The sequence below is a fragment of the Brienomyrus brachyistius genome, chromosome 10 (genome assembly GCF_023856365.1).
Source record: "Brienomyrus brachyistius isolate T26 chromosome 10, BBRACH_0.4, whole genome shotgun sequence".
NCBI lineage: Eukaryota > Metazoa > Chordata > Actinopteri > Osteoglossiformes > Mormyridae > Brienomyrus > Brienomyrus brachyistius.
The window spans coordinates 19,460,308-19,472,784 of NC_064542.1; the positions used below are offsets into that span (position 1 = coordinate 19,460,308).

Sequence of the window (12,477 nt, forward strand, 5' to 3'; positions counted from 1 at the left end):
TACCCCTTTTCACGAGCATTAAAAAAAACACAAAGAATTATGTGGCCCTTTCGTAGGTAATTCTGCTAAAAACACTTTTACCGTTTTATGTGAAGATGGGAACATACTAAACAAGCAATAAAAAAGGTTTTAATAAGATGTGTTCACCATTTATCCTTAGTTCGAAATGGTTAAACATTATTCCAGTCCAAACAGGCCACAAGACCAAAACTGGGCAAAACATTTATTGTCAAGACTTATAAAATTACTATATATTTCTTATTGAATACATTTTCCGTATTTCAGTCCGTTTCATCAAAACAAGTACATATTTCTGTAAACAAGGAGCGTCTCACCCCCAACTCCTCCAGAACTGCATCCTGCTAGAATTTAATTATCATTTATTCATAACTAAGAATTGAAGGTGTTATTGGGCGTCTAGATGGTTACCAGTACAAACAGTTTGAAGAGCTACCTGCTAAAAGGGACAGAACACACAATCTATAAAACCTTAGTCTTCCTGAGTTTATGCAGAGCTGTTTGGGTTCTGCTCGGGATGGTCTTGCCGGGAGGAGCGTCTTAATCCAGATACAGGCAGGTCCATGAGTGCCTGGACAGTCTGAGCAATCCGTGCCAAACCCTCATCTTCCAGGATCAACTGTGGAGGACAAAGGCTGTCCTGGAGGTGGAAAGACACACAAGTTTCTTTACAGCACATGCTACCAGTTCACATAAGATTAATGCACCTGTCAGGACTGGATGTCGTCCCTCTTTGACCATTCTTTGAAACACTTAAAGTCAACCAGAAAGAGGTTGTCTTCATAAGGTGTCTTTTCTTTAGGAAACAAAATCTCATTGCAGTCTCAGTTTAGCTTCTTTTGGCTGCATATTCAAGATCACAATGGCCAAAGACCCATAGTAAATACTGCTCACATGCCACCCTAACCCTTCAACCCCAGAATCCATCAGGTTTTTATCAGTTCCTGTACAGATACTGTCCAGGGTTTAATCTACATTTCTTGGTTGAGTTTCTTACGGGCAAGCTGAGCATCCACATGGGTATACTGGTACCAAGCTGAGCATCCACATGGGTATACTGGTACCAAGCTGAGCATCCACATGGGTATACTGGTACCAAGCTGAGCATCCACATGGGTATACTGGTACCAGTGAGCAGACTAGGCTGCCACAACCGAGTTTAACCGATTACCCCAAAGCATCTGGTTTAGTTAGGATAATGAAAAAACTAGATGGATTCATACCAATAATCCAAACAGCTATGGAAACGAGACTCCATTATCTGGGCCATCAGAGCCAACATGCAGAACCCAGCATCTGCTACAGCTCTTACAACAGGATATTAAGGAAATAAACCAGCATCCAATGATTAGTTACCTGAGCTGCAGCAAGCAGATAGAGTGGAAAGAAGAGCAACAGAAATAAGGACAGCAGCAGCAAGGGTTAGTACAGTGACCCAGTTGACTAAACACCACCACCCAGCATGCAGGTGAATTCCAGACGACCAGCTGCAGTGACTCACCTTCTCTGCTAGGGGCCTTGCTGCAACGCTAGCCTCAGACTTAATTCTACTTGGTTGCTCGAGAATAAAAATGTTCAAATATTTATGACAATACAGTTGACTTAAGGGAAAAAAAAAGGAGCGGAACGTGCAGAGATAATCAGATGCTTAAAAGGCCTCTCATTTCAGACATACACCAAGTAATAGTTATGAGGCAAACTAGCATTACCTTCGCTCGGTAACATTTTATATCACTGCATCTCTTAAATCACAGGGAAACATTAAAAGCGATCATTAGCAATGCTTTGAGCAGATACAGGAACAATAAACACAAATGACATAAGCAGACAAAACATGGAACATGGAGCTTTTTAATCAAAGAGGTGCTTTTTGATATATTCTTTACAATAAAAGAAACAGCATATATTTATATAAACTCAGATTCTTTTAAACTTCTCATTAAATACATAGATATAAATATTACAAAATACAAGTTCTCTGCAATGGGTTAATTTAATCAGCACATAAGACATTTATCCATCTGTGGTTGCAAGGCTTAGTGGCTGCAAAGCTCAGTTAGATTTGCGTCAAAACTCTAGCATTTGGTTGTCAATTTTAAAGACTGGATCCAAACAACTGATTATTTAAAAATGATGCAACAAAGATAAAAGCAAACACTTAACCAATGTCCTAGGACAGTACTCTCCACCAGTGTGGCAAAGACTACCTTCACAACATCACAGCTGCTCTCTGTCTCCATGCTTCCATTGCAAACGTTAATTGTCTAAAGGACTGCAATGGCCCAAAAAGGCTGTGTGAAGCTTCTAGAGACTATACAGCATAGAATCAGATTTTACAGAAGACGGAGGTGACCTGATGTGATGCAGTCCTTAAAGATCGGGTGGCGGAGGGCTACCCAAATTCTTTTAGTTAAAGGAGTGTTGTAATGTATGCAGTATTGCATTTACCCTCTGGCTAGATTTCAGGAATGTCTCGCTGATTAATGACATGAACACCTGAATAACAATCTGACTCCACTCTGCGCAAGTAGAGCTGTTACATTACACTGTCAGCTATGTAGGTAATTAGAATTGATAAACACTCATTGAGGGGAAGAACTTAGATGTTTCAATAACTATAATGTCTATACTGCAAGAGTAACTGAGTGGGCAGACCATTAGCCCTATAAGTGCCCCAGCACCGGTACATTGGTTGGATTGTGGAACCACTCAGTAATAGACCCTGCAGCTCAGAAGATTCTCAAAAATAAAAACAGTGCTGCTGTTCACAGTAAGACACTGACTTTAAATGGCCAGTTAAAGAATATCACTACCTGAAATATTGAGGGTTTTGCAGTAACTGAAAACCAATAATTGTGATCACTACAACACAGTAGTTAAGAGAAATGCAAAGCATCCACTACCTCCTAAAACGTCTTGGTAGCATTAAATAAATAAAAATAAAATAACTTAAGTTTTTAAATTTTACACATGGTGAAAAAAATCTTACAAGCTTGGAAGTGACTCTGTACCTTCTAATTACAATGTGTTCAGGGAACTGAGTATGCAAACATCGCCCCCTTCTGGTCACAGTTCATATTCATTTGAAAAAAAGAGTCAGTGGAGTAAATCAAGGGTAGCAAACTGGGGCATTGTACATAAGTGTTTCTTAAACCTCAGGGACCCCCCGACAGTCCATGTTTTTGCCACCGGAAGCTGGGAGGGAGCAAAAATATGGACTGCCTGGCAGGGAGTTGGGAGGAAGCGAAAATGTGGACCGTCTGTGGGTCCCCAAAGACTGTGCTGAGAGACACTAGTGTAAACAGACCAGTTCATTATTAACTTTTGAAGAAGCAACTAGTTTGATTTTTAACCCTGTAAAATAGATCCATACCTGCAGTTCAAGCTCACAAGAAAAACTAAATTACTTGTGCTGCAAGGGCTTGAAAATTATGTTGTTTCCACAATGATTAACAGATGATTTTTTTCAATTATCATCTCAGACCTCCTATATATTTGGTGCCTAAGTGAAGAGTAGCTGCAGTGGCCTGTGTGCTGCATGTGGGACTTATCATAAGAGATGGTAGACTACAGGCACACCTGCCCAGCTGAGCCTAACTGCACCTCAGCACTGGCTCTTTGTGAACATCTGGCCCGTGGGCCCCGTGAAGCCAGTGCAGGGCACTGCGTCTCTCTCCAGTACCTCAGCACACAGAGCTCGTAGGTCTGCACATGCCGGCTCCGTGCAAGCGTGTAGAAACCTTCCTAAAGTGTGCATTGGTGTGCAGCTGGGTGTGACTCAGTGTGTGTTTTAGGCAGCAAGGCGGCAGTACAGCAGGTACAGCAGGCCCATGGCCAGGCAGTAGAAGAGCAGGAAGCCAGGAGAGAGCAGGGAGGCGATGAGGCGGACGTCCCGAGATGGCCCATCCCGACCCAGGGCCACCAAAGCCTCCACGACGCGTAGTACAGCACGCGGGTTACAGTGCAACACATCAGAAGACAAACACACCTCCGTCTGTGAGGGGGGGGGGGGGGGGCAAGGGCAGAGAGGATACATCGTATATGGAATGGCAGGTGCAGAGGAGAAAAGCAAATAATTGTGGAAATTAAACAACAAGAAGATGGACAGACAGATGGTGGCAGAGGAAGTGTGAGGGACAGGGGACACAAAAAAAAATAAGTGAGGCTACAAACACATAAGACCGCAACAAATACAAATCAGCTATGGCAGAGCAGACTGAAGATTGAAAATGAACTCGTACGCCTTTAGCAGATTCCTGATCAGAGAAAGAAAACAATTCATGTCTGTGGGGAAGTTTTAAGTACCATTATTAAAAACAAATTAATTAGAAAGAACAAGGAGAGCACTGGTGTCTGATACATCTCAGAATAGACAAAATTATTACAGTTTAAGTCAGCAAATTCACAAGCCCAGAGGTGAAGTTTGGGTCTGTGGGTATGACTGCTGCCTCACACTTCCAAAGGCTTGAGTTCATATACAACCTGTGTTGTGCATGGGATCTGTATGCTCTCGCTGTTCTGCACAGGCTTTCCCTCACAGTGCATGCACTGGGGCTAAGCGCTGTCTTATTTGCCCAACATGTGTGCATGTATATGGACAGCTTGGGACAGGCTCCAGGGTAAGAGGCTGGAAGACATTTCTAGAAACTAATCAAAAGCACTGGATTTTCTTACTGGTAATTTGTTCTGCATGCTGTTTAAAATACATCAGCATTATTCAAAAACATCAAGTGTTACTTTCAAGTAAACTACTTTTTCACAAAGTTAATGTGTTTCATGATATCCAGCTACAGTAAAATCCCGTTATAACAGACTTCAAGGGACCTGGCAAAACAGTTTGTTATATCCAAAGTCCGTAATATCCAGAGTTACTGTATGCCCAGAACACAACTACAGGACACCATTTACTCATGCCGCACCCCAGCAGATACACTTGTGGTATAGACTGTTATATTGTACATGTAGTAATCCAACTTTACCTGATCAGATGTGTGACTATTAATAATCCTGACTACAGATCTGCGCTGGATATCACCGGCACGCCACGCGCCTTGTAGGCGGAGCCTGCATGTCCGTTATAGCCGAACAAAACTACAGCTAAAAGCGGCCCTGGGGACCAAATTGTTTGTCCGTTATAAGCGAAATTCCGTTATATGCAAGTCCGCTATATCCGATGCTTTTTCTGCATGTTCTTAAAGGCGCCCGGCCAGGGCCAGCAGACCTCGTTCGTTATAGACAATATTCCGTTATAAGCAAGTCCACTATAACGGGATATTACTGTATTTAACAAAAAAAGCATACAAAAAACTACTTCAGGAAACCTTAACACTGAATAAGAATTACCATAGTTGTTCTAGAGGTAGCAATATATGATTACATTCATTATCCACAGACCAAATGTCTGTCAGCTAAATATGTTTTTAAACATCTAAGGTTTAGCATTTCCATATTGAAAAGTGAAGTATGAACCCCCCAGGTAAATGGAACAATCATATTACTGGTCTCCTATCCCTTACTTGTGAGAGACCCAGGAGGTGACCCCTCAGAGAATACACTCAAATCTTGCTCAAATCATTTTCTGCTAGACCTGAAAAACAGTTACTCATATCTGAAGACTTAAGAACATTAATAAAACACCGACTTGTATTCAGCACTATTAAGATCAGGCTTTCACATACTGAGGAACACCACTCATCATTAGGAGGTGCTCTAAATAAGAGCCAGGGGGAGCATGATGAAGAGAAGGGGAGCAGCAGGCCATTACCTCTGGGACGCCCAGCTTGCGGCAGGCGGCGATGAAGTTTTCCACATTGAGGCGACACTTTGCGGTGCTGAGCTTTGGCTGCAGGGTTCAGACATAAATATTATCATCTGCATAGCCAATTACACTGTGTGAGTGTAATAATATATAGTACTGAGACATAAGAAGATTAGGGCTGGAGGCAGAGTGTTTCCAAGATCAAGGCTGTAATGATGGTCTCAAGTTTAATGGTAGGTTTAGATCAAGGGTTCCCAAAACTCGCATCTGCTGTTTTTGCTCTAGCTGTGCTAGTGACTAAAGCTTCAACAACATACATAATTCATATTTAATAAGCACTAAATGGATTCACATGATTCATTAAAGAAAACAGGAATAATAATAATCATAACAAAAAAACATCTATTTTCTATGGAGCTCATAAAGGCACATGACTGGAAAATATCTTTAAAGGCTCACATTCCCTCTCAACATATTCATGTTCCCTTGCAATCCTGCCATGACCCAAAAACAATTGCAAGTGAACGCATACGTTTTGCCAAGTAACGCAAAACTGTTTACAAATATTTTCTAACCCTTTCCCTTTACAGGCTCCATAATTTTCAGATTTATAGGTATTTATATATTTTCCACCAACAACTGCGACCAAAACCATCACACACAGCAGTCTACTAGGACGGCATGCCCCCTTCCCAGGTTCATCAGTCACAGTGATGGAGAAAACGGGCTTACCACAGCAGGGGACGGTATATGGATGATTGACACTGCACGTGGGCGGATGTGATTGACCAACTGGCAGAGAATGGTACCGTTGGACAGTGTCTCGCCCAGGTCTTCTGGGAGAGAGATCTTCAGCCGAGACTCTAGAGTCTGAGAGAGAGAAACAGATGGAACAAGATTAGGACAATAGGCACAGTCCCCTGCTTCTGTTTAATAATTTAAGTGGATCAGTGCATTAGAGTGAGTCAATGAGGGTTGTGAGAGACATGAGATGGGAGGAGAAAGTGCAAGCTGGGACTGTGTACAGAGTAAGGCGTTCAGAACCCAAGCTTTACATATGCACAAGGTATTGTCCCTCTTTCAACCCACATCTTCACTTGCTGAAACTATCATGCATTCTTACAAGTGTCCCCTAAAACTATTCCCCTTACTCTGTCCAAAAAGCTTCCTTAAAAGACGAACCTCCTTCTAGGATCCAGGCCAGTATACAAATCACTGCTGATCACTGTGCTTTTTATATCCATCTACAGGACGGTGCTCAGTCACTTTACTTTCACCACTTAGCATCTCAAAAGGTACAATCAATCATAAGGCTGGAGAATAATTAGGTATCTCATATTCTTCCTTTCATCTCTGACAGTGACCACGGACACTGCCATCACCTCACTAATATCCGCATTCTCCTTATCATAACTGCCTTCCATACATCAGAACATTGCTTTCAGAAGTTCTGTGCAGATATAACTCCTCCTACCCATCTGCTAATGATTTTTAGGCCAAGGAATTTTCCAAAGTCAGTGCCACCTCTTGAAATCATCCACTCCACACATCCTAAGCAATCCACTTCCCTTCTTCAATCTTAATAGGGCTGCAAATAAACGATTATCAAAATAATAATATATCACATGATGAGGTGATCACCTAATGGATTCATTGGGTCAAAACACAGGGTTAAATTAAAAGTGTTTTTAAAAAACATCTATAGGTATTGTTAAAGTCACAACTCTGAGTAAAGAAGCTTTATTTAAAGTGACATAGAAACAAAGTTCCACTGTTGCCAAATTTAGCTTGCTAACAATTGTATGTTGTACTGCATTATACAGTATTTGACAGTAACACTATTCTGGCATGTTTAAATCTCAGTGATAAATTTTGCAGAGTGCCAGATTGTTGCCCAGATCTCAAAATACCATGACCAGCAAAGCTTATTAACAACTTTGAAATGTTAAAAGTTTACCCATTTCACTGCACTGCTTATATTTCTGTTTGCGGCAATACATTTTCCCTATGCTGGTTTGGTGAAATATCACTGCTTACACATGCACCAGCCGTGACCATTCGCGGCCACAGAAAAATGCAGTATATACACAAGAGTAACAGCACATGAAGAAGTTGAATATTACCGAGGGCTGCCACTAATGACTGTTTTTCTATGGATTAATATATCCACTATTTTACCAACTGGTCAATCAATTTAAACGATTAATTTTCCTCCAGAAAATCATACTGACTGATTAATTTAGTTTAATTTTAATTGACAATAAAATATGACATTGCAGGGCTTTAGATAATGGATGTTGGTTTTTCGGCACTATACAGATTTAATTTTCGCCCATGGTTTGATAAGCAGATTAGTAGTGTGGCTAAAATATTATTGGGATGCATATTGTGATGCCCAAAAGTTAGTAATCTGTATAAATTCCAGCATATCTTCATGCTTATTAAACTTGAGTAGCGGAGGACCACATGCAACTGTTTTGCTAAATCACAGAAGCAATAATCACTAATGTTGTGGTGAGGAAAGGGACAGCTTACCAACTACAACGTCTTTCAAGAGAGGAGATATTGTGGTTAAAAGCTAGGCAAAAATGCGTAGGTGGGGTGGCGGTGCTTTTAGCTGATTAAAGTCTGACACCTTTTTGGGTAAGTATAGTTTTCATTTTTATTTCAGTTAACGGTTTTTCAAATTAGTTTCTATTTTACTTTCAGTTTTATTTTATGGAAATAACACTGGATCCAGCAAGCCTGACGTGCACGAACACACACACTGATACCATCAATCAATATAGAACGCGCCCAGATTCTAACCTAAACATTTTCTTAAATACTTATTCAATGCAGATTCTAATGTAGCAGGCAGACAACGTTATGGCTTTAATAATGAGTGTATTTAGCAATTACAAGAACAAAAGATCTGTGATGGGCTGGCCCCCCGTCCTGGGTTGTCCCCTGCCTCGTGCCCATAGCTTCCGGGATAGGCTCCCGACCCTCGGCGACCCAGTAGGGTAAGTGGTTTGGAAAATGGATGGAAGAACAAAAGATATTAAAAAGATCTCCATACAAATGGCAATTTAATAAACATGAATAGACAACACGGTAGTTTTGCATGCTCTGGCGGTCCATCATCCAGAACAGAGCTGTGTGTTTTGTCTTCAGGTGCCACTGTGATATACCATAGAAACTTTGCAGTGTAAAACCAGCTTTTTGTACTACTCCCACAGTTACATAGTGATATTAAAGGAAAACATTTGCTATATGAACTGAAGCATTTTCTAAATCATAAAGGAAATTTCACTAAAATAAAATCTAAAAAAATGTGCCGATTTAAAATATTGATGTCAATGCTTTTTCAGCGTCGACGTCATCGCTATGGCAACTAATTGCGGCAGCCCTAGTATGAACTAGGCGTAACAGACTAACATCGCCGATGCTAGATGGTGATGTCATTATACAGCAAACCTCACAAATGCAATCGATTGATGACAAAATTTGTCGTCAACTATTTTTATTACCAGTTCATCAGCGTTACTGATCAGCTGTTACAGCCTGCTTAACCAACCATCTGAATCCACTTCTGAGATACCTTAAAGATTCTCACATCCTGGATCAATGGCTTTCAATTGAATGGCTTTGTTACATTTATGTGAAATGTAAAAATGATTTAGAAAAAAAATATTAGTAGCAGTGGTCAGATGGACGTCGTCCATTGTCTGTCTTCCTTCTTTGTCCAACCCATCAGGACACTCCAAGCCTGCTTCACTCTTTGACCATGACCATCTGATCTTAAAACAGTCCAGACTTCATTCTGTGCATCTGTTCTCCATTCTAAAACCACCAGCCTCTCTTCTATGCTAATCTACTCACCCTCAAAAATGCTTCCACCTCCTCAACAGACACAGTGTAATTATTTCATTTTTTCAATTCTTTTCAGATGATATTCAGCACTGAAATTCAGCTTCCTCCACCACACCCAGATCTCTGCTGGGAAGTCATGCTATTGCCTGAAGTTGAACCTTTTCAGAACTGAGCTCATCTATACTAAAGCCACCTTAACATCACATTCCACACAGACTACAACACAGTGCAGCCAAACACCTACCATGTTACCCATAACAGATGGCTAAACTTATCACCATGTAACCATAGTTAAAAAGACTGGTATGTCCCAGTCAGAGACCCAGCCTGTTCCTCATGACCCTGCTCATAGCTTTTACCCTGTGGTTAGAGTGCGGCTGATTATATACCTAGACACATGCATCTATATTATTATGGTCAAGATTTGAGTTTGGCCTACAGAGTAGCTCATTTCCAAGAGCCTAATTCAACACGAATAACTGCATCACTGTAGAAATAGTGTCGTTTAAATCCTTCCCAACATTAAACATATGACCCTGCAAATCTGTCACTATTTGATTGCCTCCCCTTGTACTTTACATAATATAAAAATCATGATGTCATTTCCCCTATTTTGACAAACTAAAATTTTACCTTAAGACAAACATACAAGTAATTGGCCTGGCATAGCACATTTATACTTAAAGGAACTGCAAAAAATGTTTGTAAACGATACAGTGAAAAGGTTAGAAGAGAGCAAGCAACCTTGCGAAGCTGTGTGATGTCCTGCTTATCTTCTCGGGCTGAGCGCAGCGAGGGCTTGGAATCACTACGGCCAGACTCTGCTAGACATTGCACCGAGCCTAGGGAGACACATACAGTAAGACACATGGCAATGACTCTCAGAGAGAGATAAATATATGCAAAGTGGAAAAACACCCAAAAGAAAGGAACACACACAGGTGGTATATTATAAAACAATCTTTAACTTCAGGTCAGCTTCCAGCTCTTGTTAAATTGCCAAATTGGGAGTCTAGATGAGGTCGACGTGATCCTGTGACCACAGTCCCCCTTGTACCTGAGGTCAGGTACCCCTAGTTACCAAACATCAAGGACCTCTTGGCCCTTCATAGCAGAGGATGGAAACGACAATCGACCACACAGGCTCCGAGTACCTGAAGTTTTCACATTACAGCGAGACGTGGCACGGAACAGGAAGCTGCTGGGCTTCTGGCTCGTTCCCGTAGGGGAGCTGGCCTTCGGAGACAGCGGTACCTCTAACAAACAAAAACAGTTTTTAATAAAACCCCCATTCAACCACACTACACAAATTAGAAAGAAGTCATTAACAGTGGTGCATGGAACATCATTCATGCCCTCCATCACTAAAAACTAAACCAGGAACTAGGTGATAAAAATCAACTTCTGCTAATAAATTCTTACTAACTCCAGAAGCACTGGAAGTCATGCACATGGTTTTGCCTCTACACACAAATCATAAGCAAAATAAAAGCAGCTGAACTCGTGCATTTAGATCACAGGTGTTCACACATTACAATTATTTTATAGTCAGGTGTTGTTAGATGGCTCTTGATGCTGCAATATGTCATTAGTCATGTGCCAGCTCTATACAAACATGCTTTATGCTGTGAATGACTGGCTGGTGGACAAATATGACAAAGCATTTGGATGGATGATGTAAGCAAGTTTGTCTGCCTGTCTGTATGTGTTCCATTGTAATAAGGAAGTACACCCAAAACAGGCAGCATGAAAGAGGCGTGGTTTTTCATTCAGTGTCAAAGCTGAATAAAGCTGTGGGTGGAGCTGCAGCCATAGGCAGGGGTACCTGGTCGGCTGCCTGAGCGCCGCAAGCTGGGAGAACGAGACGCCGCTTGCTCCATATTCTGTGCACTCTGGGGAGAGGGAGTTTGTTAATTGAGTTCTCACACCATATAAGTAGCCAGGGCTATATGCATGGTGAGACTTGGGTTACATATATATAAAAAAAGAGCTTATAATTATACAAAAACTAATACATAAAAATGTGAGAAGACAGAACCATAAAAACATACAGCAATAATGAAATTTCCATGAGACTATTTATAAATCATACAGTTCTGAATAACGTGCTTTGCTTTGGCTTTAGTTAAGAAATCCAGAACTGCCCTGGGTTTAACCTTAGTAAAAACATGCTGCAAAGTACTGACTAAGAAATGCATTTGCCTAATAGTATTAAATGAGCAGCAGTAGATAGCCACATTGTTATTTGACAGAGGCTTTGACATGTGGGGCACACAGGGGATTCCTCATTTGTAAGTAAAAGCATTTGCATGAGGCTGCTGTGTGCTACGCGACACCTGGTGTAAGCGATCTGGTCCCCAACGGCTTTTGAAATAGACTATTGCTCTATTTCCAACAACAAAGCTAATTTAACATTTTATTTATGTGTTCGTCTGGGGAGAGGGAGGGACACCACTTACTGTTCTACTGATCTCATCCTACATAAAAGCATCTATACATTGCAGTCATGAGACAACCCTGCTACAGTTTATTTCCCACTATAAAAATGTCAAATCTCCAGTGTCAGAGCTTATTCACTTGAAAGGCAGGGGCGCAGTATAAAAGTCCCTGAGTTGCAATTATTCTGATCAAATAAAAGCAAGTTTTTACAATCCTAGTGCATCTTGTACATGGACTTTCTTCCAGCTTGGCAGTGAAATCAGCACATTTTGCACATTTCTTCTCCTGCTGTGCCTTTGCAGACATTTCTCACTGTTCCTCTGAAATGGCGTCTTTATAGGTCCAGCTACTCTGTGTATCCATGGTAACATTCTGAACTGTAATATAGTATCTTGTAACTTAAGCAT

The 12,477-nt window shown here is 41.1% G+C and overlaps 1 protein-coding gene across 3 annotated transcripts in view; it reads right to left on the minus strand.

Annotated features, from left to right (window-relative positions):
• Positions 1-208: 208 nt before the first annotated feature.
• The window catches only part of lrch4 (leucine-rich repeats and calponin homology (CH) domain containing 4), a 36,989-nt gene continuing 24,720 nt past the window's right edge, over positions 209-12,477 (minus strand). For 2 of the 3 annotated variants that reach the window (XM_049027528.1, XM_049027527.1), the window contains exons 14-19: positions 11,457-11,523; positions 10,786-10,887; positions 10,376-10,473; positions 6,509-6,646; positions 5,783-5,860; positions 1,854-4,012 (exon numbers count right to left, since the gene is read on the minus strand). In XM_049027528.1, coding sequence (XP_048883485.1) covers positions 3,809-4,012; positions 5,783-5,860; positions 6,509-6,646; positions 10,376-10,473; positions 10,786-10,887; positions 11,457-11,523 — 687 coding nt within the window. In that variant the 3' untranslated portion in view covers positions 1,854-3,808. Of the gene's footprint in view, positions 659-1,853; positions 4,013-5,782; positions 5,861-6,508; positions 6,647-10,375; positions 10,474-10,785; positions 10,888-11,456; positions 11,524-12,477 lie in introns of those variants that run through there. The other variant, XM_049027529.1, reaches the window with a different exon arrangement.